The sequence below is a fragment of the Thalassophryne amazonica genome, chromosome 2, assembly GCF_902500255.1.
Source record: "Thalassophryne amazonica chromosome 2, fThaAma1.1, whole genome shotgun sequence".
Lineage (NCBI taxonomy): Eukaryota > Metazoa > Chordata > Actinopteri > Batrachoidiformes > Batrachoididae > Thalassophryne > Thalassophryne amazonica.
In genome coordinates, this window is record NC_047104.1 from 19425407 (window position 1) to 19453058 (window position 27652).

The 27652-nt window shown below is 42.4% G+C and overlaps 1 protein-coding gene across 2 annotated transcripts in view; it reads left to right on the forward strand.

The window, feature by feature from the left end:
- The window catches only part of LOC117522591 (ADP-ribosylarginine hydrolase Tri1-like), a 48629-nt gene extending 24445 nt beyond the window's left edge, over positions 1-24184 (forward strand). For both annotated transcript variants that reach the window (XM_034184039.1, XM_034184047.1), the window contains exons 8-11: positions 9046-9196; positions 18717-18875; positions 21763-21893; positions 24115-24184. In XM_034184039.1, coding sequence (XP_034039930.1) covers positions 9046-9196; positions 18717-18875; positions 21763-21893; positions 24115-24151 — 478 coding nt within the window. In that variant the 3' untranslated portion in view covers positions 24152-24184. The remainder of the gene's footprint in view (positions 1-9045; positions 9197-18716; positions 18876-21762; positions 21894-24114) is intronic.
- Positions 24185-27652: the final 3468 nt, after the last annotated feature.

Sequence of the window (27652 nt, forward strand, 5' to 3'; positions counted from 1 at the left end):
GCAGATGATCGGTGACAGCTGTCATAGTTGATGAGTGACAGCTGTCACCTTGGCTGTTCCTGTGAGGCGGCAGCGCCCTCTCATGCCTGAAGCCCGCACTTCAGGCAGGGCGCCCTCTGGTGGTGGGCCAGCAGTACCTCCTCTTCTGGCGGCCCACACAACAGATGAAGTAACTAATGAAAATAACTCAGACAGAACAATCGGAGAGAAAGAGTCTAACCAAATACCGGCATCACTGAAAGCAGCCAAAGATAACGATACGTCTTTGGGATGGTTATGAGTAATTTTTTCTCTAATAGTTAAAATTTTATTAGCAAAGAAAGTCATGAAGTCATTACTAGTTAAAGTTAAAGGAATACTTGGCTCAATAGAGCTCTGACTCTTTGTCAGCCTGGCTACAGTGCTGAAAAGAAACCTGGGGTTGTTCTTATTTTCTTCAATTAGTGATGAGTAGTAAGATGTCCTAGCTTTACGGAGGGCTTTTTTTTTTATAGAGCAACAGACTCTTTTTCCAGGCTAAGTGAAGATCTTCTAAATTAGTGAGACGCCATTTCCTCTCCAACTTACGGGTTATCTGCTTTAAGCTGCGAGTTTGTGAGTTATACCACGGAGTCAGGCACTTCTGATTTAAAGCTCTCTTTTTCAGAGGAGCTACAGCATCCAAAGTTGTCTTCAATGAGGATGTAAAACTATTGACGAGATACTCTATCTCACTTACAGAGTTTAGGTAGCTACTCTGTACTGTGTTGGTATATGGCATTAGAGAACGTAAAGAAGGAATCATATCCTTAAACCTAGTTACAGTGATTTCTGAAAGACTTCTAGTGTAATGAAACTTATTTCCCACTGCTGGGTAGTCCATCAGAGTAAATGTAAATGTTATTAAGAAATGATCAGACAGAAGGGAGTTTTCAGGGAATACTGTTAAGTCTTCAATTTCCATACCATAAGTCAGAACAAGATCTAAGATATGATTAAAGTGGTGGGTGGACTCATTTACATTTTGAGCAAAGCCAATTGAGTCTAATAATAGATTAAATGCAGTGTTGAGGCTGTCATTCTCAGCATCTGTGTGGATGTTAAAATCGCCCACTATAATTATCTTATCTGAGCTAAGCACTAAGTCAGACAAAAGGTCCAAAAATTCACAGAGAAACTCACAGTAACGACCAGGTGGACAATAGATAATAACAAAACTGGTTTTTGGGACTTCCAATTTGGATGGACAAGACTAAGAGTCAAGCTTTCAAATGAATTAAAGCTCTGTCTGGCTTTTTGATTAATTAATAAGCTGGAATGGAAGATTGCTGCTAATCCTCTGCCTCGGCCCGTGCTACGAGCATTCTGGCAGTTAGTGTGACTCGGGGGTGTTGACTCATTTAAACTAACATTCATCCTGCTGTAACCAGGTTTCTGTAAGGCAGAATAAATCAATATGTTGATCAATTATTATATCATTTACTAACAGGGACTTAGAAGAGAGAGACCTAATGTTTAATAGACCACATTTAACTGTTTTAGTCTGTGGTGCAGTTGAAGGTGCTATATTATTTTTTCTTTTTGAATTTTTATGCTTAAATAGATTTTTGCTGGTTATTGGTGGTCTGGGAGCAGGCACCGTCTCTACGGGGATGGGGTAATGAGGGGATGGCAGGGGGAGAGAAGCTGCAGAGAGGTGTGTAAGACTACAACTCTGCTTCCTGGTCCCAACCCTGGATAGTCACGGTTTGGAGGATTTAAGAAAATTGGCCAGATTTCTAGAAATGAGAGCTGCTCCATCCAAAGTGGGATGGATGCCGTCTCTCCTAACAAGACCAGGTTTTCCCCAGAAGCTTTGCCAATTATCTATGAAGCCCACCTCATTTTTTGGACACCACTCAGACAGCCAGCAATTCAAGGAGAACATGCGGCTAAACATGTCACTCCCGGTCCGATTGGGGAGGGGCCCAGAGAAAACTACAGAGTCCGACATTGTTTTTGCAAAGTTACACACCGATTCAATGTTAATTTTAGTGACCTCCGTTTGGCGTAACCGGGTGTCATTACTGCCGACGTGAATTACAATCTTACCAAATTTACGCGTTGGCCTTAGCCAGCATTTTCAAATTTCCTTCAATGTCACCTGCTCTGGCCCCCGGAAGACAATTGACTATGGTTGCTGGCTAGCTGTACAATTTTCCACGGTGCGGAGCCGAGTCTCCAATTCGCCCAGCCTGGCCTCCAAAGCTACGAATAAGCTACACTTATTACAAGTACCATTACTGCTAAAGGAGGCAGAGGAATAACTAAACATTTCACACCCAGAGCAGAAAGGGCAGGAGAGACAGGAGAAGCCGCCATGCTAAACCGGCTAAGAGCTAGTAGCTGCACTAAGCTAGCGGATTCCTAAAAACACACAAAGTGAATAATGTGTAAATAATTTAGAGGTGATTCAGCAGAGGGAGTGCTTTAGTTAAGGCACGTGAAGATTACACTGTGAAACAAATCGTTATCTAGTTAACTAGATCAATCTAACTGTGCAGATTAAACAGCTAACAGATACAGCAAAACACCGCTGTGCTCTGGAACAGGCAGTGATACAATACCGCAGTGAGAGCCAACCACCTAAAATGAACATGCCTTTAACCTGGCCGCATTACCCCACGAACAGGTTACCCATCCGACAGACGGGGTTCGTATTCCCCAGTATGGGTTTGATATTAAAGGATTATTAACTGAGCATGAGGTCTGTACGGGAAAATATCGCTAACACTCGGGTCTGTGCGAAAAACACAGAAGTCTGATATTCCTGTACAGATCGAGCGAGTGAGGTTAATAATTTGTTTATTATATGGCTACTATATATATATAAAAATGCAAACCTAAGGTATTGCTCAAATATGAAAACTGCTGATGGTTTTGGGCTCGTAGTCAGACCTGTTCACTTCACCTCCATGAAGAACTTGCTAAGAGATGGTCCGGTGTCACCGACTGAATGGTCCGCCCTAAAAATCGGTCCGCCTTTTGCATCTGCGCATGTGTCATTAGCCGCGGTTCACGGATTAAAACCTCATTTCTGCTTCAAACTGCACACCAGTCATCATCTACCTTAGCGACAGATAAGTATAGCTTCTGAAAAAAACAATCATTTCCACATAAATTCAGCATTATTTCATCATAAGACAGATCATAAGCGATTCGAGCGCCGCAGCTTAACGAGCTGCTCGCTGATGCGTTCACTGCGCATTGGTCATTTCAAAGCGTCACAGAATTTCACCTCATTTCTGCTTAAAATAGACTTTAGAATGATTTAAGAGGTTTTACCTTTATCGTCTGATGGTTAATAATCCCATTAATCGATTTGATCGCTTTGGGTGAAGAGACTCCATCTCAGATGTGCTGCTGTGGTCCGATATGACACAGATGCAAAAGGTGGACCGATTTTTAGAGGCAGGCTGTTTGGTCTGCAACACCAGTCGAGTATGTTCATGTCTGACTTGGTTTTTCTAATCGTGTTTTTAGTTTTCTGGTTTGTAATGAATGTGATACGCGTTCCTGACCGATTGTCATGGTAACTGGTCTGATATGGGAAAATATCAGACCGGAAATCAGCCAATCAGATGCACGTAGGGTCGTAGCCATATATTAAAGGCCAATATCCCAGGCCAACTTGGGCCATGGCGAGAAGGTGCAAGAAACATCATATGACTGCATAAATGTCACGTGATTCTGCTGCCATCATCAATAATCACATGACAATAAGCTGTTTAAAAGCACCTACACTTCTCTTATTATTATTGTTATTTGACTGCCTCTACTGGTGGTTGGCTCTCACTGCGGTATTGTATCACTTCCTGTTCCGGAGCACAGCGGTGTTTTGCTGTATCTGTTAGCTGTTTAATCTGTGCAGTTAGATTGATCTAGTTAACTAGATAATGATTTGTTTTACAGTGTAATCTTCATGTGCCTTAACTAAAGCACTCCCTCTGCTGAATCACCTCTAAATTATTTACACATTATTCACTTTGTGTATTTTTAGGAATCCGCTAGCTTAGCGAAGCTACTAGCTCTTAGCCGGTTTAGCATGGTGGTTTCTCCTGTCTCTCCCGCACTTTTCTGCTCTGGGTGTGAAATGTTTAGTTATTCCTCGGACTCCTTTAGCAGTAACAGTACTTGTAATAAGTGTAGCTTATTCGTAGCTTTGGAGGCCAGGCTGGGCGAATTGGAGACTCGGCTCCGCACCTTGGAAAATCCTACAGCTAGCCAGGCCCCTGTAGTCGGTGCGGACCAAGGTAGCTTAGCCGCCGTTAGTTACCCTCCAGCGGATCCCGAGCAGCCGGGAAAGCAGGCCGACTGGGTGACTGTGAGGAGGAAGCGTAGTCCTAATCAGAAGCCCCGTGTACACCGCCAACCCGTTCACATTTCTAACCATTTTTCCCCACTCGGCGACACACCCGCTGAGGATCAAACTCTGGTTATTGGCGACTCTGTTTTGAGAAATGTGAAGTTGTTAGGAGAGACGGCATCCATCCCACTTTGGATGGAGCAGCTCTCATTTCTAGAAATCTGGCCAATTTTATTAAATCCTCCAAACCGTGACTATCCAGGGTTGGGACCAGGAAGCAGAGTTGTAGTCTTACACACCTCTCTGTAGCTTCTCTCCCTCTGCCATCCCCTCATTACCCCATCCCCGTAGAGACTGTGCCTGCTCCCAGACCACCAATAACCAGCAAAAATCTATTTAAGCATAAAAATTCAAAAAGAAAAAATAATATAACACCTTCAACTCCACCACAGACTAAAACAGTTAAATGTGGTCTATTAAACATTAGATCTCTCTCTTCTAAGTCCCTGTTAGTAAATGATATAATAATTGATCAACATATTGATTTATTCTGCCTTACAGAAACCTGGTTACAGCAGGATGAATATGTTAGTTTAAATGAGTCAACACCCCCGAGTCACACTAACTGCAAGAACGCTCGTAGCACGGGCGGAGGGGGAGGATTAGCAGCAATCTTCCACTCCAGCTTATTAATTAATCAAAAACACAGACAGAGCTTTAATTCATTTGAAAGCTTGACTCTTAGTCTTGTCCATCCAAATTGGAAGTCCCAAAAACCACTTTTATTTGTTGTTATCTATCGTCCACCTGGTCGTTACTGTGAGTTTCTCTGTGAATTTTCAGACTTTTTGTCTGACTTAGTGCTTAGCTCAGATAAGATAATTATAGTGGGCGATTTTAACATCCACACAGATGCTGAGAATGACAGCCTCAACACTGCATTTAATCTATTATTAGACTCGATTGGCTTTGCTCAAAATGTAAATGAGTCCACCCACCACTTTAATCATATCTTAGATCTTGTTCTGACTTATGGTATGGAAATTGAAGACTTAACAGTATTCCCTGAAAACTCCCTTCTGTCTGATCATTTCTTAATAACATTTACATTTACTCTGATGGACTACCCAGCAGTGGGAAATAAGTTTCATTACACTAGAAGTCTTTCAGAAATCGCTGTAACTAGGTTTAAGGATATGATTCCTTCTTTACATTCTCTAATGCCATATACCAACACAGTACAGAGTAGCTACCTAAACTCTGTAAGTGAGATAGATTATCTCATCAATAGTTTTATATCCTCATTGAGGACAACTTTGGATGCTGTAGCTCCTCTGAAAAAGAGAGCCTTAAAGCAGAAGTGCCTGACTCCATGGTATAACTCACAAACTCGTAGCTTAAAGTAGATAACCCGTAAGTTGGATTGGAAATGGCGTCTCAGTAATTTAGAAGATCTTCACTTAGCCTGGAAAAAGAGTCTGTTGCTCTATAAAAAAGCCCTCCGTAAAGCTAGGACATCTTACTACTAACTGATCATCTGCAGAGGAATGGTCTATTTGAAGAGTTTCAGTCAGGGTTTAGAATTCATCATAGTACAGAAATGAACTGTTAATCAGTGAAATCACCTGGTGGAGTCAGTGGCTGCAAAGAAAACCTGCACCCTCATGGCTCTTTCTGGAACAGGTTGCCTACCCCTGGATTAGAGCATGCCGTAGGTATTAAAGGCACTGCGCTGCGGTGGTTTGAATCATATTTATCTAATAGATTACAATTTGTTCATGCAAATGGGGAATCTTCTTCACAGACTAAGATTAATTATGGAGTTCCACAAGGTTCTGTGCCAGGACCAATTTTATTCACTTTATACATGCTTCCCTTAGACAGTATTATTAGACAGCATTGCTTAAATTTTCATTGTTACGCAGATGATACCCAGCTTTATCTATCCATGAAGCCAGAGGACACACACCAATTAGCTAAACTGCAGGTTTGTCTTACAGACATAAAGACATGGATGACCTCTAATTTCCTGCTTTTAAACTCAGATAAAACTGAAGTTATTGTACTTGGCCCCACAAATCTTAGAAACATGGGGTCTAACCAGATCCTTACTCTGGATGGCATTACCTTGACCTCTAGTAATACTGTGAGAAATCTTGGAGTCATTTTTGTTCAGGATGTGTCATTCAATGCACATATTAAACAAATATGTAGGACTGCTTTTTTGCATTTACGCAATATCTCTAAAATTAGAAAGGTCTTGTCTCAGAGTGATGCTGAAAAACTAATTCATGCATTTATTTCCTCTAGGCTGGACTATTGTAATTCATTATTATCAGGTTGTCCTAAACGTTCCCTGAAAAGCCTTCAGTTAATTCAAAATGCTGCAGCTAGAGTACTGACGGGGACTAGAAGGAGAGAGCATATTTCACCCACATTGGCTTCTCTTCATTGGCTTCCTGTTAATTCTAGAATAGAATTTAAAATTCTTCTTCTTACTTGTAAGGTTTTGAATAATCAGGTCCCATCTTATCTTAGGGACCTCATAGTACCATATCACCCCAATAGAGTGCAGGCTTACTTGTAGTTCCTAGGGTTTGTAAGAGTAGAATGGGAGGCAGAGCCTTCAGCTTTCAGGCTCCTCTCCTCTGGAACCAGCTCCCAATTCGGATCAGGGAAACGGACACCCTCTCTACTTTTAAGATTAGGCTTAAAACTTTCCTTTTTGCTAAAGCTTATAGTTAGGCCTGGATCAGGTGACCCTGAACCATCCCTTAGTTATGCTGCTATAGACTTAGACTGCTGGGGGGTTCCCATGATGCACTGAGTGTTTCTTTCTCTTTTTGCTCTGTATACACCACTCTGCATTTAATCATTAGTGATTGATCTTTGCTCCCCTCCACAGCATGTCTTTTTCCTGATTCTCTCCCTCAGCCCCAACCAGTCCCAGCAGAAGACTGCCCCTCCCTGAGCCTGGTTCTGCTGGAGGTTTCTTCCTGTTAAAAGGGAGTTTTTCCTTTCCACTGTTGCCAAGTGCTTGCTCACAGGGGGTCGTTTTGACCGTTGGGGTTTTTCCGTAATTACTGTATGGCTTTGCCTTACAATATAAAGCGCCTTGGGGCAACTGTTTGTTGTGATTTGGCAATATATAAATAAAATTGATTTGATTTGATTTATTCATACATTTTTTTTGCAAAAAATTTGAACAATCCAGTTCTGGAATGGGCATATTATGTCATTTTTGTGCATATCACTCTTTGCATTATATTTCTGTCATTGATAACATGTCTTCATACGTGTTACATGAATACAAGGTCTATTAGAAAAGTATCCGACCTTATTATTTTTTTCAAAAACCATATGGATTTGAATCACGTGTGATTACATCAGACATGCTTGAACCCTCGTGGGCATGCAAGAGTTTTTTCACGCCTGTCGGTTATGTCATTCGCCTGTGGGCAGTCTTTGAGTGAGGAGTGGCCCACCCTCTCGTCGTTTTTTCATTGTTTATTAATGGCTCAGAGACTGCTGCTTTGTTTGATCCAAATTTTTTCAAAATTGTAAGTCACAACTGAGTGGACACCATTCGATAAATTCAGCTGGTTTTCGGTAACAAATTTAATGGCTGATGAGAGATTTTGGTCTGGTAGTGTCACCGTAAGGACGGCCCACGGCGCCTGACGGCGATCTGCGCTTCGAGGCGGCAGCGTCTCGCCGTTTCAAATTGAAAACTTCCACATTTCAGGCTCTGTTGACCCAGTAAGTCGTCAGAGAACAGAGAACTTTCAGAAGAAGTCGGCATGAGGAGTTTATTCGGACATTCCATTGTTAACGGACATTTTGTAATGAAAGAACGTGCGGGCAGAGTCGCATGTTGGGCTGGACCCGACCGCGGGGGGTCGCGACAGGAAAAACACCTCCGTTGGAAACCTTAACGGGCAAGTTGGAACATGCCCAAGCTGTTAAACAATTTCTCAGTTACTCAGTTGTTGAAAGCCATCACAAGCCGCCTGAATTTTACAAATGGTTTTCAACACGGAGGTGTTTTTCCTGTCGTGGCGCACACAGATTTGCCGAGTCGTCATGGAAACGACTCGGCGAATTTGCGCGCACGTCTTTCATTAAAAATGTCCTTAAACAGTGGAATGTCCGCATAAAGTCCTCATGCCGGCCTCTTCTGAATCTTCTCTGTTCTCTCACGACGTCCTGGGTGAATTAAGCCTTAAATTAGGATGTTTTCAGGTTGAAACAGGCCGACGACGGCGCCTGGAAGCGCTGCACGACGTCCTCCTCCGTGGGAAGTCCTTACAGTGACAGAAACACCCCATAATCTCTCATCAGCCGTTAAACTTTTCACCGAAAACCAGCTTAATTTCTCGAATAGTGTCCACTCGGATATTCCTCACAGGTCCAGAAAAAATTTTGATAAAGCAACGCGCGCCGTCTCGAGCAGCGTGTGAAACAAAGGAATTCAGCCGAGAGGGCGGGACCACATCTCACTCAAGGCCTGCCCACAGGGAAATTACATCATCGACACGCATGAAAAAACTCACTCATGCGCACGAGGGTTCAAGCATGATTGGTGCAATCGCACGTCATTCAAATCCATATAGTTAAAAAAAAAATAAAAGGGTCGGTTTATTACCTAATAGACCTCGTAGATTAAAAAATCATGACTTTCTCATGATGCCGGCCGCTACATCCTCATTAATTTTTATCAGGTGTATAGCATCATGTATCGCCGTGACAACAGCGATTGCTATGATGTTGCAGCAGCGTATGCGACACATGAAGAAAGATGGCAGCTATTGTGTGGAAACCATCATGGAGGACGCTTTCTGTATCGCCTCGCAGTTTGTGGATGACACACAGGTCAGACATAACTCATCCTGTATGACAAGTTGAATATTGCAAATTAAATCACTGCGACCATCAGAGGCTGGGTAAGTGATAAACCTGAAGAGACATCTGTCAGGAGAAGTTGATAATTGCTATTCTGACATCCATGAATTCCCAACACTTCGATGCATGACTAGAACCGTAATGGCATTATGGTTTCACAAGAGATGGCATTTCTCCTTGTGAGATTTGACAGCCAGCCATTCAGGCATCCAGTAGGCCGGCCTACCAGATTTTTTTCACACCAAATAACTGGAATGTAGCAGTGATATCAATCTGTATCATTTTGGAGGTACATCTCCTTCAATAAGAAGAATATAGATTAGGAATGCTACACTGAAGGTGCCTATGATAGTCATCCAAGGGTTTCAAAATGGCAAACTGGCTTCTCCTGACGCAAACTCGCTCATTATGTGATTCACGACATATGTTTCCCAGAATGTTATTTTCTGTCAAATTTGTGAAGTTGTCAGAAAATATTAGTAATAACTCTCATTTTACATATCTGACAAAAATAAATCAAAATCTCAAAGATTTGGGCAACACAAAGTGCACAGTTTGGTCTAAAAATAGATTGTTTGATGTCGGGGGGGATCCTGATAATGCAGGCCAATTTTTATGTTCATTTATTTGCTTTTCTCACATCCCTGGCCAGTAACCATGTATTTTATGATTATGTATGTTTTTTTATTATTATTCTGTTTGTGAAGTGTGACCGTTGGGGTTTTTCCATAATTATTGTATGGCTTTTGCCTTACAATATAAAGCGCCTTGGGGCAACTGTTTGTTGTGATTTGGCGCTATATAAATAAAATTGATTTAATTTGATTTGATTTGACTCAGCATGTTGATCACTGATCACACATTGGCCGCTATTCACACTCCCATCCAGTAGATGGCAGTGTTCTATGCATTTTGAGGGGTGGGGGTGATGAGAGGAGACTGATTTCCCATATTGCCTTTTGGCTCTTGTGTCAGTTTAACCCCTTAACGCCTATCGTCGCATATATGCTACAATCTCTGACTCAAATATGCAACTTACCAAATTGACCTGTATGCCTGTTGTCGCAAATTTGCAACATACCATTATTATTATTATAACATTATAACATAAAGTCGTCACCAGAATACACAATATTACTATCTAAAAGAAAAGTGAAATTAATAATCTCAACATTATTTACCATCTACTTAAAGGCAAAAACACACACAAAACATTTTTTTATATACAGCTATATAAATTTGGGCGTTAAGGGGTTAACATTTAAACCTTCAGAATTAGCGCATTACTTTAAAAGTGCGATATGCTGCTCTGTGTCAGCCTGATTCCATCAGATCTCAGAAGCTAAGCAGAGCGGGATCTGGTTAGTACTTGGATGGGAGACCTCTTTGGAACACCAGCGGCTGTGTGTGTTTCTCCAGGTAAAACTGGAGTTGCGTCAGGAAGGGCATCCGGCGTAAAACTTGTGACAATTACCTATGTGGATCTGGCTGTATCCGCTGTGGCGACCCTGAACAAAACCGGGAGCAGCTGAATGAGCAACAAAAATGACAGCGTTGCTTTTAATGTTGGTAAACTGTCCGGAATTAGTCTGTTTATAAATGAAACCATGAGTGAAAGTGCCTTGCATTTGAGCTACACTGCCACCGTCTGTAGTATTCAGTAGTATGTGTCTGCAGAGCCGGAGGCTGTTCGTTTATGGCTGCAGGTTTACTGCTGCACTTTCAGGCTGCACACTACTTCTTCTACTATTTCTTTAGAGACTGTGCCACCTACCTGTGATTCAAGAGCGTGACTTGCTATTTTCAAATTTGATTTCACTCCAAATATACTTGCAGTCTAACTAAATCAGTTTGTACGTCTCTCAAGCCTATAAGGCTGCACTTTGCACAAACAGTAGTACTTCAGGTCCTACCTATAATTGTAAAGGTTAAATGTACCCAAAAATATTTAAAAAGTTAAGCTTTTAAAGGTTTATTTCACCCCAAAATATTACTTATTTAAAAAAAAAACTTTGTTTCATGCATTGGGACAAAATGTGTAGCAATGTAATGTTATAATCAGGTAAATTAATAATGTAATTTTATGGTATGGTCACTGTGTTCTCTCGATCTACAACAGACAATTTGAAAGTTTTGAACAAGGTGATCAACAAAGACACATACACACACACATACACGCTGATCCAAAATACTGGAAGAACATCAAGTTATGTGGACATCACTGAAGTAGCTCCTCAGACTGATCTCAGAGCCTCCTGAGAGACAGACACAGAGACAGACATCAGCATGTCTATAAACAGGCTAAACATTCATATATCCGATAAACTGTCCATCTTTCACTTTCATGGGCCTAATAATATTCATTTGTAATACTTCATTCCAATATAGCCCCTTTTTAAGTGAGCCCCACCTACCACCAGAATTGTCTTCCTTCTTTGATTCTGTGTCCAGCCGTCTGCCAAATTCGTCCACATCACTGGAAAAAAATTGACAGATGAGAAAATCTCAGCTGGTTTGAGAAAAATACTGGTAAAACTCACGAGTTCATTCACATCCAGGCAATAACAACTTCTATTAATAAACATGTTAAAAGATTACTGTACATTGTTTAATAATAAAAAAAAACACAATCTTTACCCTTACCTTTGATGGTAAAGTGGACCACAGAAGTACATACATACATACATTATATATATATATATATATATATATAATTGATCGAAAAGTCGCACAACACATACAGTGCATTTACATAACTGAACAAAAATTTGCCAGGGGGTAACCCTGGTACCCAACTCCTGGAGAGGGGCTGGACGCTTCATTTTTCTGGCGTTGCCCACGAGGAGAGGCGGGGAGCTGGGGTCGCATTGCTTATTGCTCCCCAGCTCAGTCGCCATGTGTTGGAGTTCACTCCGGTGAACGAGAGGGTCGCGTCCCTACGCCTTCGGGTCGGGGACAGGTCTCTCACTGTTGTCTCGGCCTACAGGCCGAGCAGCAGTGCAGAATACCCGACCTTCCTGGAGTCCCTGGGAGGGGTACTAGATAGCGGTCCGACTGGGGACTCTATTGTTCTCCTGGGGGATTTCAACACCCACGTGGGCAGCAACAGTGAGACCTGGAGGGGGGTGATTGGGAAGCACGGCCTCCCTGATCTGAACCCGAGCGGTGTTCCGTTGTTGGACTTCTGTGCTAGTCACAGTTTGTCCTTCACGAACACCATGTTCGAGCACAAGGGTGTCCATAAGTGCACGTGACACCAGGATACCCTGAGCCGGAGGTCGATGATCGACTTTGTAGTCGTATCATCTGACCTTCGGCCACGTGTCTCGGACACTCGAGTGAAGAGAGGGGCAGAGCTGTCAACCGATCACCACCTGGTGGTGAGTTGGATCCGCTGGGAGGGGAGGAAGCCGGTCAGACCTGGCAGGCCCAAACATATTGTGAGGGTCTGCTGGGAATGACTGGCAGAACCCTCTGTCAGCGAGGTCTTCAACTCCCACCTCCGGGAGAGCTTCTCCCAGATCCCGGGGGAGGTTGGAGACATGGAGTCCAAGTGGACCATGTTCTCCACCTCCATTGTCGATGTGGCCGTTCGTAGCTGTGGTCACAAGGTCTCTGGTGCCTGTCGCAGCGGCAATCCCCAAACCTGGTGGTGGACACCGGAAGTAAGGGATGCCGTCAAGCTGAAGAAGGAGTCCTACTTATCTTTGTTGGTAGGTGGGACCCCAGAGGCGGCTGACAGGTACCGGCAGGCCAAGCGTGCCGCAGCCCATGTGGTCGCAGAGGCAAAAACTCGGGTCTGGGAGGAGTTCTGGGAGGCCTCAAAGAGATTCTGGTAAACTGTCTGATGCCTCAGGAGGCGGAAGCAGCTCTCCACCAGCACTGTTTACGGTGCGGGTGGGGAGCTGTTGACCCTGACTGGGGATGTTGTTGGGCGGTGGAAGGAGTACTTCGAGGATCTCCTTAATCCCATCGTCACGTCTTCCGAAGAGGAAGCAGAGACTGGGGACTCAGAGGCGGACTCATCCATTACCCAGGCCGAAGTCACCGAGGTGGTTAGAAAGCTCCTTGGTGGCAAGGCTCCTGGGGTGGATGAAGTCCGTCCTGAGTACCTTAAGTCTCTGGATGTTGTGGGACTGTCTTGGCTGACACGCCTCTGCAACATCGCTTGGCGATCGGGGACAGTGCCTCTGGATTGGCAGACCAGGGTGGTGGTCCCTCTGTTTAAGAAGGGGGACCGGAGGGTGTGTTCCAACTATAGGGGGATCTGGATAAGGCGTTCGCCCGTGTCCCTCGGGGCACCCTGTGGGGAGTGCTCCGGGAGTACGGGGTCCGGCATCCTTTGCTAAGGGCTATCCGGTCCCTGTACGACCGCAGCAGGAGCTTGGTTCGCATTGCTGGTAGTAAGTCAAACCTGTTTCCAGTACACGTTGGCCTCCGCCAGGGCTGCCCTTTGTCACTAGTTCTGTTCATTATTTTTATGGACAGAATTTCTAGGCGCAGCCAGGATGTAGAGGGGGTCTGGTTTGGGAACCACAGAATCTCGTCTCTGCTGTTTGCGGACGATGTGGTTCTGTTGGCTTCGTCAAATCAGGACCTTCAGCGTGCACTGGGGCAGTTTGCAGCCGAGTGTGAAGCGTCCCGGATGAAAATCAACCTCCAAATCCGAGGCCATGGTTCTCGACCGGAAAAAGGTGCTTTGCCCTCTTCAGGTCGGTGGAGTGTCCTTGCCTCAAGTGGAGGAGTTTAAGTATCTCGGGGTCTTGTTCACGAGCGAGGGACGGATGGAGCGTGAGATCGATAGAAGGATCAGTGCAGCATCTGCAGTGATGCGGTCGCTGTATTGGACTGTCGTAGTGAAGACAGAGCTGAGTAGGAGGGCAAAGCTCTTGATTTACCGATCGATCTACGTTCTGATCCTCACCTATGGTCATGAGATTTGGCTCAGGACCGAAAGAACGAGATCGCGAGTACAAGCGGCCGAGATGAGTTTCCTCCGCAGGGTGGCTGGGCGCTCCCTTAGAGATAGGGTGAGGAGCTTGTTCACTTGGGAGGAGCTCGGAGTCGAGCCGCTGCTCCTCCACGTCGAAAGGAGTTAGTTGAGGTGGCTCGGGCATCTTTTCCGGATGCCTCGCTGGAAAGGTGTTCCGGGCACGTCCCATTGGGTGGAGGCCCCGGGGAAGACCCAGGACACGCTGGAGGGACTACATCTCTCAGCTGGCTTGGGAACGCCTTGGGGTTCCCCCGGAGGAGCTGGGGGAGGTGTGTGTGGATCGGAAGGTCTGGGCGGCTTTGCTTGAGCTGCCCTCGCGACCCGACTCCGGATAAAGCGGAAGAAAATGGATGGATGGATGGATGGTAACAATAATAAAAATAAATAAATAAAATGACAAATTAGGTACAGTTCATACAGAGTGTCCATGCTGATAATGTTTTTACAGCCTTTGTATTTGTACAGGGTTCAATACTATTCATGTAAATTTCAAATTCTTTATAAAAAATAGAGAATATGTTTTTTGTTTTTTTAGAATTTACATTTGTGTATGTAAAACTTTGCCATAATAATGAATAGATCAATAATATAAACTTCATACAATACAAAAGAAAATTGTATTGTATTTTGCAAAAGTTGGTTGTTATGAAATGGGTAATGTACTTCCAAAAGTTCTTGGTAAATGAGCAATGCCAAAAAAGATGTGGTACAGTTTCTGGGAGAGGGGAACAAAATGAACAATATGTATCTATATCTTTTTAAAATCTGCTCAAGAAATGCTTTGCAGGGTAGAATTTGTGAATAATTTTCAAAGAGATTTCTTTAGTTTTGTTTGTTATGAAATATTTATGAGGTAATGCCCAAATGTTTTCCAATTAACATTACAAGCAAACTGACTCCAGGAGGAAATGACATGAGGTTTCACAGCAATTTCACGTTGAAAAAGAGATCGTATAGCTTTATTTTTATGTGGTGAAGAAAAACATATTTTTCCACAAGAGGTTGCACTTAATCTTGGGGGGAAAACCAGACTTTGATTTAGAAGAACCTCTGCATAGCATTTTAACACCACTAGGAATAGCTTTTAAGACCATATTAAACTTGTGGTACAGGTACATTAGTTGGCATAAGATTCCCATCTGGTGTTATCGATTGTTTAACCAAAATAATGTTATTTTCAAACCACACTAGAAAAATACTCTTATTCTTGTTTAAAATATCACAATTGTTCCATATATAATAATATTCTCTGTTTACCGGGAGGAAAAAGCGTGCGGTCTGAGAGTGCAGCTGTAAATGTGCAGCCATTAGGTGGCGCTGTCTATAAACAATGTTTGAATCGACGTCATTAGAAGAAGCGTGCAGCCTGAAAGTGCAGCCGTAGACGTGCAGCCTCCGGTTCTGCAGAGACACCCTACTTGTAGTATTGTGTGTGTGTAAGTGTGATGGCTTTGCAGCAGCTGACACAGTGCTTAAAAGAGAACATTATACAGTGAGAAATGCAATACTTTCCTATAAGAAGCATACCAAAGAGCTGATATTACACACTTTTTACACTACTACCGCAAGTACATTCCTTTATCGGACATTTGAACTTCCCGCTTTCCCGAGCGCCTGCGGGCAGCCATCTTTGTAGAATATCCGCTCGGCGCTGACGTCACTGACGAACAACTGTACATATGCGCCAATGTCCACTGTTAGAATTACAATTTTGTACATGGCCCATGTCAAACAAGCGTTACTTCCGTACATTAACTGAAGTCTCCGTTGCTGTGCTGCAAAACGCAGGGCATGACGCGGCGTGTTTGTGGCCAGTTAACCAGTGAAGCTGGAATTCAAGGTCTGTTTTTGTGCCAAGTTCACACCAGGTGCTAAGTCTCTGTCTCAACATCTTTGCCATCCCAGACTTGAATCCAGTCGTCCATGCTCCTGGCTGGAATAGATTCCGGATCTACCGGAGGAGACGTTTATAGCGGCTGCAGTGGCGCCCCCTCCCCACTTTCTTTGATCTGCTCATTCCTGTTTGTGGCATCCCACCGACTGTGTTCACAGCTAGACGCCGTTCTTTGTTCCACCGGCTGCCACGCGCTCTGCGCTGGATGCTGCATATATAAAATAATTATTCCGTGGTGGATTAATCATTTTTTTCTGCAAATTGGCCGTTGAAAATGGCTCCGATCACTTCCTGAATCACAGAGGAGGTTGCAGCCAGAGCCGTTCATGTGTGCATGTGCACTCGCGCACCTAACAAGCTGCACAAAGCATTTTGAGCCATCTAAAAAGGTAATTATTTGTCTTGTTTACATTGTCATGGCTTGATCAAACAGTTGCGAGAACTTTCCTTCTGGTCTGCAGCTGTTAAAGGATTTATTTTTATGTTTATAACAGATTTAACTTCTTGTTATAATCCTTCAGACGAGCTGCGCTCTGATGCGATTCGCTGATGTCACCACTCTTTTTGTTTACTGCTTGCTTACTCCACTTGACGAGCTGCACGTTGTGTGCCTCAAACAAGAGAGACGACCCCTGTGCCCCGTGACCTTTCCCACTAACTTATTTGGTCACGCCAGCTCATGTACACTCGTTTGTCAATGACGTCAGCGCAGAGTTGATATTCTACAAAGATGGCGGCCCGCAGGCGCTCGGGAGAGCGTGAAGTTCAAATGTCCAATAAAGGTTCCACACTTACACTAGTACTTGCAGTACTAGTGTAAGAAGTGTGGAATATGAGCTTTTTGGTATGTTTCTTATAGGAAGATATTGCATTTCTCACTGTGTAATGTTCCCCTTAAAGACCGTTAATTTAGCCGTTAACTAGCCTAGCATACCTTGCTAGCCAACAAAGCTAAACAAAGCCAGTAACTGGTGTATAAAGCATAATAGCGTTGCTTCACCCTACAATAACGGTCGTAACAACAAATGCAAACAAAAGTATGGCGAGAACATGAAAATTCCACACAGAACGTACCAGGTGGGAAGAGAACCTGTAACTTTCTTATTGTGAAGCAAGAGTGCTAACCACTAAGCTACTGTTCTATCATCTTTGTTACTTTTACTTTCCCCTCTGAGGGCTGTGCAGTTTTAGCTGCGGCAGGTCCCCGTACCCCCCAAGCTAGCGGCGGCTACCACACACTCACATTGCCTCAATTTGGAAAACGGACTGTTTCAAGTTTAGTGCACATAAACAGTGTCAAATGTATATGTGTTGTCTTAATTCTGATGTGTGCCATTATTACAGTAAACAAGTAATAATTGTGGATTAATTGCTGTTTGTCTGTGGAAATGTGAGTGTGGACGTAATCTCGTTGTTGTTGCACGTGTAATGACAATGACAGTAAATCTCATCTCATCTCTCTCTCAAAAGCTCTGGCTCGTTGTTGGTTTGTAATCGCTTTGCATTGAATTTACTCAGAAGCCTCTGTGGTGCTTAAACATGAAACTGGTTTATCAGTCGCTGACAGTGTGCCGAGTCAGTACTAAAAGTTAGTGCCGACTCAGTGCTCAAAGGCCCCACCACTGGTTATGGTTAGAGTTAGGAGAAGGAGTAGGGTCACAAATAGTAAAATAAAAATAAAAAAACATGTCATGAAAATGTCACTCATTTCGTGACAGGGGCACAAATAAAAAGCGTGAGACTGGGCTGGAAATGTCATGTGGTCAAGCAAAGCTAAAGTTTTCCCTGCCTGTAATAGCTAAAAAAAAGACTATAACATAGGTGTAAGCTTATTTGTTTATTTGTCTTACATACCTACCATCCCTGGTTCTCAAGACCAGGCACCTAAGTGTCTCTACTCTACTCTTTTCTTCTCTTCTATTTTACTCTTCCTTTTTAGATATTTAGATATACCTTATACTGGCATAGTTCCACCTTAAAATTGGAATATAATATATAAGATATACCTTACTGAATTTTCATACAGTTCATGTCTGTTTATTTATACACATCAATAACCCCCTCAAATCCGCTGGGGTGACAGCACCTCCTTGTGGCAGTATCTATATATTGCAGAATAGGCCCCTAATGAATTCACATACTCCTCTTTTCAGATGGTCTTTTGAGGTATTTAAGCATAACCCATGTGGTCTCCAAACAACTCCCATATGATGATGTTATAGATGAGTTTGCGGCAAGCTGTAGCAGGTGATATGAGGGTGAGGAGATGGTTTTTATGTTTCTCGTCACAAGGTTTCTACATGTTCTTAACTGTTTTTATTGACTTGTTTGACATTTTTTTCTGTTAAAAAACAGATTGATTTAGTTTCTTGTGTGAGTATGTAAATGTGGAATTTACTGTGTGTTTGTGTCGGGGGTGAGTGGGGAAAGGGGGAGCGCCATTAAAAATCTTGCCCAGGGTGCCAAATTGGATAGGACCAGCATTGGTATAAAGAGTTAAAAAATCTGTGGTATGCATCCTTCTGAAATAATGTTGAGGAGATATTATCCATATTTCATCAGAATCTGTCAATTTGACTGAAATTTCTAATCTTTCGATGTAGAAACAGGAGCTTCATGACCACATGTTCACTCCTAACCTGAGGTCTCTGGCACTGAGTGAACCGGGGAAGATCGGCTACACCTTTAAACCCCTCGGCGCGGGATTCTGGGCCTTCCGACAGAAAAAATTCAGAGATGCACTAACAGCTACTACCATGGAGGTACTTTATAAGGCAGGGGTGGGTAATCATGTGCCATGAAGGGCCAAGACACTGCAGGTTTTCCTTGCGACCAGTCACCTCAGCAGGTGATTTCATTAATGATCAGGTGTCTCAGCAGGTGATTTCATTAATGATCAGGTGTCTCAGCAGGTGATTTCAATAACGATCACGTGTTTATGTTCAGGGGAGAAGCTCATCAGCAGCCCCACCTGCTGAGGTGATTTGGTTGCAAGGAAAACCTGCAGTGTCTCAGTCCTCCTTGCCCACCTCTGGTACCAGGGCTGGGTACACAGATAAAAAAGCCACATATCAGTGGTGTCCAAAGTATTCTAGAAAGGGCCAAGAGGGTGCAGGTTTTCTTTGTACCCACTAATTCCAGCAGGGGATTTCACTGATGAACTCATCCCATCTGCTCAAAGTGATGTTAATCAGTGAAATCACCTGCTTTATCATAAAGCTCAAAAAGCTCATTTGTCCACCTTTTCTCAATGACTCAATTAAAAAAATGATTTCATCATGAGGTTTATGTCACATAATTTACAATCGCACTGCAGTCATTGTTAAATCATCTCCTGTTGCATTTATAATAAACATGTACCTCCGCCAAGGAGGTTATGTTTTCGGTCGCGTCCGTTTATTTGTTGGTTGGTTGGATTGTTAGCAGGATTACTCAAAAAATCATCAATGGATTTCAATGAAATTTTTACCAGGGGTGTATCTTGGCCTAATTTAGAAGTCATTAAATTTTGGTAATGATCCGGAACACGATCCGGATCCAGTAATTTTTTTAAGGATTCTTTATCATTGCAGGATAGGGCCAATTTCAACATTTTTGCATCTAACTTCGTGAAGATGGGTGACAAAGGCTGAACAAAAATTAAGTTACGACACAACAATAGATGCGTAGATGCGTGAAATGATGTGGAATAAGTCTCTTTGCCAAAGGGTATTCCATGTGACGTCACTGACCCTATGGCCATGGCGGAGGTTTGCGCTCTCCGAGTGCTTCTAGTTGTACTTATATCCAGTGTCTGTTTTTCTGGTTGAAATGAGATATGAATAATCTACCAGACTTAAAATGTACACATTTCCATGTTATTTATTTGTCTAAAAATAATTGTCCAAGGTTCCTTATAATGTTAAACAAGAAATCATTTCATCTGGAATAACAGGTATGATATGGTTTTAATTTACAAATGAAGAAAGGTTTCTAAAGAATCTTTTTTCTTTTTACTATTTTAATTACAAGTGTTAGAATGTAAGAAACATTTTTATAGTAATCAGAAATTAATTTTGAGGTAAAAAAAAAATTTTGCATGGATTTTCTTCAGAAAACTGTTGTGTATAAAAGAGCAGTTCTGTGATATGTTTCTGCCACTGATCTTTATATAACAGTGTTTTATACAGATCAGTGGTTTCTGCACTCCAGTCTTCCATGTCTTGGCCTGATGCCACATTTCTATTGGACAGCGTGAAACTACGTCACAGCCTCAACGGTGAATGTTGGATTGGGTTGAACTTTGACCACCGCAGCTTGACGAGAAGCAGCAATGCACGGTCCCAGCAAAGTGTCGCTTTAGCTCGGTTTAGGACGCAACGCAAAAACGCAAAGCGTCTCATTGAAAATAATGCTTTTTAGACCGATTTGCGATGCATCTAACGCCCTCAACACTTCCAGTGTGAAAGGCCCATAAGCCTCTTTTTCCCCAACAGGCATCTTTCGGTTGTGTGTGTGTGCATTGTTCAGTCCTGTTTGTGTTTTTATGTTTGTGGGATTGTATTTAGTTCTCTGTCTTGTTTCTGTGGGTTCACTTGTCTGCTTTCCGCATCTCTGTCTGTATTCAACGTGTCCTTCTGTGTCTGTCAGCCGTGTGTGTCCTTGGTTTTGTGTTTGGGGTTTTATTTCTATTTTGGGCCTTGTCCTCTGACTCCCCCTGGTGACTGTTTCTAGTGTTGCCTGTGTCTAAGTCCATGTGAGTGTTTATGTCTGTATCACAGTCTGTGTTCAGAGTTGTCATTGGTTATTTTGTGACTGTGTGTAATTTGTTTTCCTTTGTTATGGTGTCTTATTGCTGGGGTTAGTGTGATCATGGTTTTTGTTTCTTTATCAACTGTAGTTTGTCTTCCTGTTTTATTTGGGTGATCTGACTGTTCTTGTTTGTTGAGGTAATGTCTTCCTGTATTTCTTTTTCCCTCACCTGTCTTCAGTTTGTGTCATCACCCCAGAGTGTGCATTTAAGACTGAGTTTGCCCCTGTGCTTTTGCTGGTTACTTTATGTTGGTTTATGGTGGTCTCATGTTATTTCCTCTTGCATTTGTAAGTACCCTGATAATTGTTTGCCACCTCCTGTTGCTGCTGTTAGTTTTTTTTTTCCTGGTATACTCTGTGACTGGACCCCTTTGGCGAGTCTTTGTTTGGACTCTTTACCCTCGTTCCTTAATGTCACTTGTTTGAACTGTTTAATTTTTTTGTTACATTAAATCACCTTTGTTGTAGTTTACCATCTACCTCCTTGCTGCCTGCATCTTGGGTTCAGTTTTGACTTTGCTAAAACCACAACACTTTCTGTATTATGACTAATTAACTATCAGTGAATGTTTATCATTGCACTGTCACTTGGCACTAAATAGTCCTTCTGTGCTGAAGTGCCGTTTGCATCATCCGACCTGCCAGCTAACCTCAGCAGATGCAAAATGAGAGATATTTGAATAAAACCTTCATTGTGATCACCATTGTAATTTTAGTTTTGGAGATGATCTTACAAGTTACAAATACACTCATACACAGTGAGATTGTCTCTGTCCTTTTAGTTTTAAGAAGGATCTGACAAATCATTAATACACTTCCACATGACCTGGCCAGTATAATGATGCTTATGTTTTGTAGGCTGGTGATGCAGACAGCAATGGGGCCGTAGCAGGGGCACTGCTTGGCTGTAAACTGGGGTTCCAGCAGCTACCGAAGTCCTGGGTATCAAACCTGAAACACAGGGAATGGCTGGAGCAACAAATTCAGGGGTAAGCATTCCAGTGGCTAGGCTTACCAGTGCAGGCATTTTTTTTCTTCACTATGGCAAAATCACTAGGGAGTGACTCACTGGCATAGTTTCCTGAAGATGTCATGAGCAAATATAAGACTGTCATTGATATGTAATTTTTGTACAGTTTGATTTTATATATATTTTTTTCATTTTAAAAGATTTTTTTTATGTCAACATTTTATTGGGTTAGGGTTAGGGTTAGGGGGGGGGCAGTGCCCAGTGCAGAAGTGGATCAGGAAAAAATGAAATTGCACCACAGCAGTCTGGTATAATTCTTAACAGCAGAGTGACTTGTTGGTGATATATCAAAAATGTCCACACACGTCCAGCGATGGTTCTTCTTGCCCTTGAAGCCCCTTTCACATGTGGCCAACATAGAGTTGCATCATGCGGCGTACCAACTATGCAGAGCTTATGCAGCCCAACGTGGCAATACACTGAGGGACGCAAAGGGGTCCATGAAATGGATGCAAAAAATTAAATGTTTAATTTTTTCATGGACTTTCAGCGCAGAGCACCATATCCAGTGTTCCACACAAATCTACACAACACTCCGCTACTGTGTGTAAGTCTATGTAGCACTGCGCTATTGTACACCAAGCCTCTGCAACTGTACAAAACCCTACGCCAGTGTGAAAAATCCTTTTAGGTTTGTTATTAGTACATGCCTGCATTGCTAGATTTTATTCATCCCGCTGGACTTTGCTAGCAGTGAAGCTTCAAAACCACAGAAGAAGAAGAGACGGGCCGAGTTTTCACATACACTAACTCCTCATGGACAGATCGCCAGCGAGAGGACATGTCCACCTCTACTAACTCCTATCTATTAACTCCTCATGGACGGATCACCAGGGAGAGGACATGTCCACATCTACTAACTACTATCTACTAACTCCTCATGGACGGATCGCCAGCGAGAGGATCTGTCCACATCTAGTAACTCCTCATGGACGGATTGCCAGGGAGAGGACATGTCCACATCTACTAACTCCTGTCTACTAACTCCTCATGGACAGATCGCCGGCTGCAGCTTTCATTCACCTCCTCAAGTTCTCTCATGATTGTGGGACATTAAATAAGTCCTAACTCCTGGAAATAATGTATTATGACTTTTTTCAAGGTATCAAATTGAGCTGCGTGTCCAGGCAGTCTGTAAAAACAGTGTCATGGAGCCAGTCTCCTCCCTCCACCTGCACATAATTTTTTTTCTTTGTTTTTCTATGCACATAACACACAGTCATTCGTGTGTACTAGATACGCAGCACAATGCAACTCTATGCAGGTCTGGTGTAAAAGGGGCTTAACAAGTTAATCTCATTCAACACAGAGGGACCTTCAAATTAAGTTGTTATTTTTGTCTGAAATGAAACTTTGAAAAATACTGTGAAGGAAACATTTTGCTGAAGATGTTCAGAACAGGTTTTCTTGTGATATTTATCAATATATTCTCTCCTTTAATAGGAAGAAATTTATTTTCCAATTGTATCAGTTTTCCAAAGAGTTATATAGTGGTTATGGAAGTTCAAACACACAAAATAATAATGATGATGATGATAATATGCTCAATACCATTATGTGAGACATTCCTGATCTAAAGTTATCTTTCTCTATTAACCCCTTAAGCCCTAGAGCCTATTAGACCAAAATCACATACCCATACATTATGATTTATTTCTCAGCTTGTACAAGGTCAAAAATGCAAATGTTTGGGTCAGCTAAAAGACAGGTCCTAGGAGATGTTGTGGATGCAAAAAAAAAAATTGAAAGTAAATAATACTTGGTAGGAGTAAATTAGGTTTTTTTCCCCAAAAATGAATTCCGATTTATGTCTTTATTTGCTTGGTGTTTCAGCTGTGGTTAGTTGATATGTGATTGCAGTGGATACTTTTCTAGAGGAGACTTCACTTGACATTTTGATGTATAATAACTGTATGTTGGTGTCAGCATTGGTTAGTTATGACTGTTCAAATGTTCCAAAACAGGGCAAGTCCCCAAATTTGGGGACTCTACAGTTAAACCTGTTTATCATGTTCATGGCCTTAGTCACTGGTCCTGTGTGGATTCTCAAGTTTCCCCCTAACTGGATAGGAGGTATATAACTGGAAAACTGTTAAAATAACAAGAATGTGAGATAGACAGATAGATAGAAATAGATAAAGGGATGAATGAATGAATAAATAAATATCTTTCTCTTTCAGATACCTAAGTGCCATTTATCCTGATGTTGTCAACTAAAGATGAGGAGTGTGATGATGATGAAATCCCAAAGAAGTTTCATGCTGTACTTTAAATATACATTTTGTATTCTCCTAGCACATACGTCACCAACCCTGTTCCTCCCTTGCATGTCTACCTACCCAAGTCAGACCTGATTTTTTAATGGTGGTGTCTTCTAGCTCTTGATTGACTGAGCACACCTGATAGAGTTAAGTGCCTGGGAGTGGAACAGGGAGAGGCTTGGGCACAGCTGTGTAAAAGCTAGTGAGAAATAAACACTTCTAAAAATGGAAGGATTTACCCCTGGAAGGATTTACAAAACATTTAGCGGACATTAATGTGGTTTAGCTAACTGCTTACTTCGCTTTGCTGTGGGCTATAAATAACACCTTTCTCTTATATTATGTAAAAGCTAGTGAGAAATCAACACTTCTAAAACTGAAAATGCTGTTTTTGGAACCTAATAACACCTCTGAACTGATATACAAATAATGAGTATTTATGAGTTCAATGGTACGAATATATCATGAGGTGAAAGCTGGAACAAACCATTCAACAGGTGAAATTAAATATTCATTCCATTGAAAGAATGTAAAAACATTTATTATTTGTTTTATATAATGGCTAAAATAGATCCTTGTCATTTGATATTATATTGCGCCTTGGGGCAACTGTTTGTTGTGATTTGGCGCTATACAAGAAAAAAGTTGATTGATTGATTGATATTACTGTTATATGGCTGGGGGGGCCTGGCTGCCGGTTTGTTTGTCTTTTGGTTTCCTCCCAGGTGGTTTGCGTTTGGGACTGAGTGGCTGTGTTGCTGAGGCTGTCAGGACCTCACCCTGATCACCTGCGACTCGTCAGGACTCACAGCTGTGGTGCATCTGGATGGATTGGAACATGTTGGCATTTAAGACTGGAGTGCACAGTGTGTATTTGCCAGAGACTCGACCTTGTGACCAGACGGGTGAGATCGTCGTCTCGGGAGCCATCTCATCAGCAGCGGATGCTGAGAACGTCCAGGTTTGATGCACAGTCTGTGAAAGAGGAGGGGGTGAGGTCTCACGCTCGTCAGCACACTTCCTGAGGTACGTTAGATTTTGTGACTAACAGTTATACAGTCAGTAAATGTGGTGTCCCTCACACCTTATTGTATTGAGCTGTTTGTTAGTCATGTATCAGCTTCCACTGCAGTGGAGTTTTGTGAACTGGATGTTCCATGCCTGCAGGTTGGGAAGCTGATCAGTAATCAAGCCAGGAAGTGTTTGCTGTTTGTACACCTTTAAGTGTTCTGTGTGTAGAGTGTGGACTCACATAATGGTTCCTTCTTTCACAGACTCGGTTGTTGCGGCCACCTGGGGGGTGTCGGCGGGGTCCTTGGGTCCGAAACAGCTTCTGGCTCCGGACCGTTAGCGCTGCTGGGAGCGCACCACGCCAGGCCGCACCTTTTTGTTATTATCACTGTTATGTATTAAATTCAGTTAGCCTTTGTACCGTGCTCTGCTTATTTCATACTGGGTCCTTCAAACGCTGGTCGGTTCTCCGAGCTGCGTCCGACACATAACAATTACTTTATAAACAACAGAAAAGGGACTTACATTTTGGTGTGTCACTGCTGCTTTGACGTCAACAATCCAACACGAACTTTAAATAGGAGTCCAATAATAATTCTCACGATCAATCAATCAATCAATTTTTTTATATAGCGCCAAATCACAACAAACAGTTGCCCCAAGGCGCTTTATATTGTAAGGCAAGGCCATACAATAATTATGTAAAACCCCAACGGTCAAAACGACCCCCTGTGAGCAAGCACTTGGCAACAGTGGGAAGGAAAAACTCCCTTTTAACAGGAAGAAACCTCCAGCAGAACCAGGCTCAGGGAGGGGCAGTCTTCTGCTGGGACTGGTTGGGGCTGAGGGAGAGAACCAGGAAAAAGACATGCTGTGGAGGGGAGCAGAGATCGATCACTAATGATTAAATGCAGAGTGGTGCATACAGAGCAAAAAGAGAAAGAAACAATGCATCATGGGAACCCCCCAGCAGTCTACGTCTATAGCAGCATAACTAAGGGATGGTTCAGGGTCACCTGATCCAGCCCTAACTATAAGCTTTAGCAAAAAGGAAAGTTTTAAGCCTAATCTTAAAAGTAGAGAGGGTGTCTGTCTCCCTGATCTGAATTGGGTGCTGGTTCCACAGGAGAGGAGCCTGAAAGCTGAAGGCTCTGCCTCCCATTCTACTCTTACAAACCCTAGGAACTACAAGTAAGCCTGCAGTCTGAGAGCGAAGCGCTCTATTGGGGTGATATGGTACTACGAGGTCCCTAAGATAAGATGGGACCTGATTATTCAAAACCTTATAAGTAAGAAGAAGAATTTTAAATTCTATTCTAGAATTAACAGGAAGCCAATGAAGAGAGGCCAATATGGGTGAGATCTTGTCTCAGAGCATCACTCTGAGACAAGACCTTTCTGATTTTAGAGATATTGCGTAAATGCAAAAAAGCAGTCCTACATATTTGTTTAATATGCGCTTTGAATGACATATCCTGATCAAAAATGACTCCAAGATTTTTCACAGTATTACTAGAGCTCAGGGTAATGCCATCCAGAGTAAGGATCTGGTTAGACACCATGTTTCTAAGATTTGTGGGGCCAAGTACAATAACTTCAGTTTTATCTGAGTTTAAAAGCAGGAAATTAGAGGTCATCCATGTCTTTATGTCTGTAAGACAATCCTGCAGTTTAGCTAATTGGTGTGTGTCCTCTGGCTTCATGGATAGATAAAGCTGGGTATCATCTGCGTAACAATGAAAATTTAAGCAATACCGTCTAATAATACTGCCTAAGGGAAGCATGTATAAAGTGAATAAAATTGGTCCTAGCACAGAACCTTGTGGAACTCCATAATTAACTTTAGTCTGTGAAGAAGATTCCCCATTTACATGAACAAATTGTAATCTATTAGACAAATATGATTCAAACCACCGCAACGCAGTGCCTTTAATACCTATGGCATGCTCTAATCTCTGTAATAAAATTTTATGGTCACCAGTATCAAAAGCAGCACTGAGGTCTAACAGAACAAGCACAGAGATGAGTCCACTGTCCGAGGCCATAAGAAGATCATTTGTAACCTTCACTAATGCTGTTTCTGTACTATGATGAATTCTAAAACCTGACTGAAACTCTTCAAATAGACCATTCCTCTGCAGATGATCAGTTAGCTGTTTTACAACTACCCTTTCAAGAATTTTTGAGAGAAAAGGAAGGTTGGAGATTGGCCTATAATTAGCTAAGATAGCTGGGTCAAGTGATGGCTTTTTAAGTAATGGTTTAATTACTGCCACCTTAAAAGCCTGTGGTACATAGCCAACTAACAAAGATAGATTGATCATATTTAAGATCGAAGCATTAAATAATGGTAGGGCTTCCTTGAGCAGCCTGGTAGGAATGGGGTCTAATAAACATGTTGATGGTTTGGATGAAGTAACTAATGAAAATAACTCAGACAGAACAA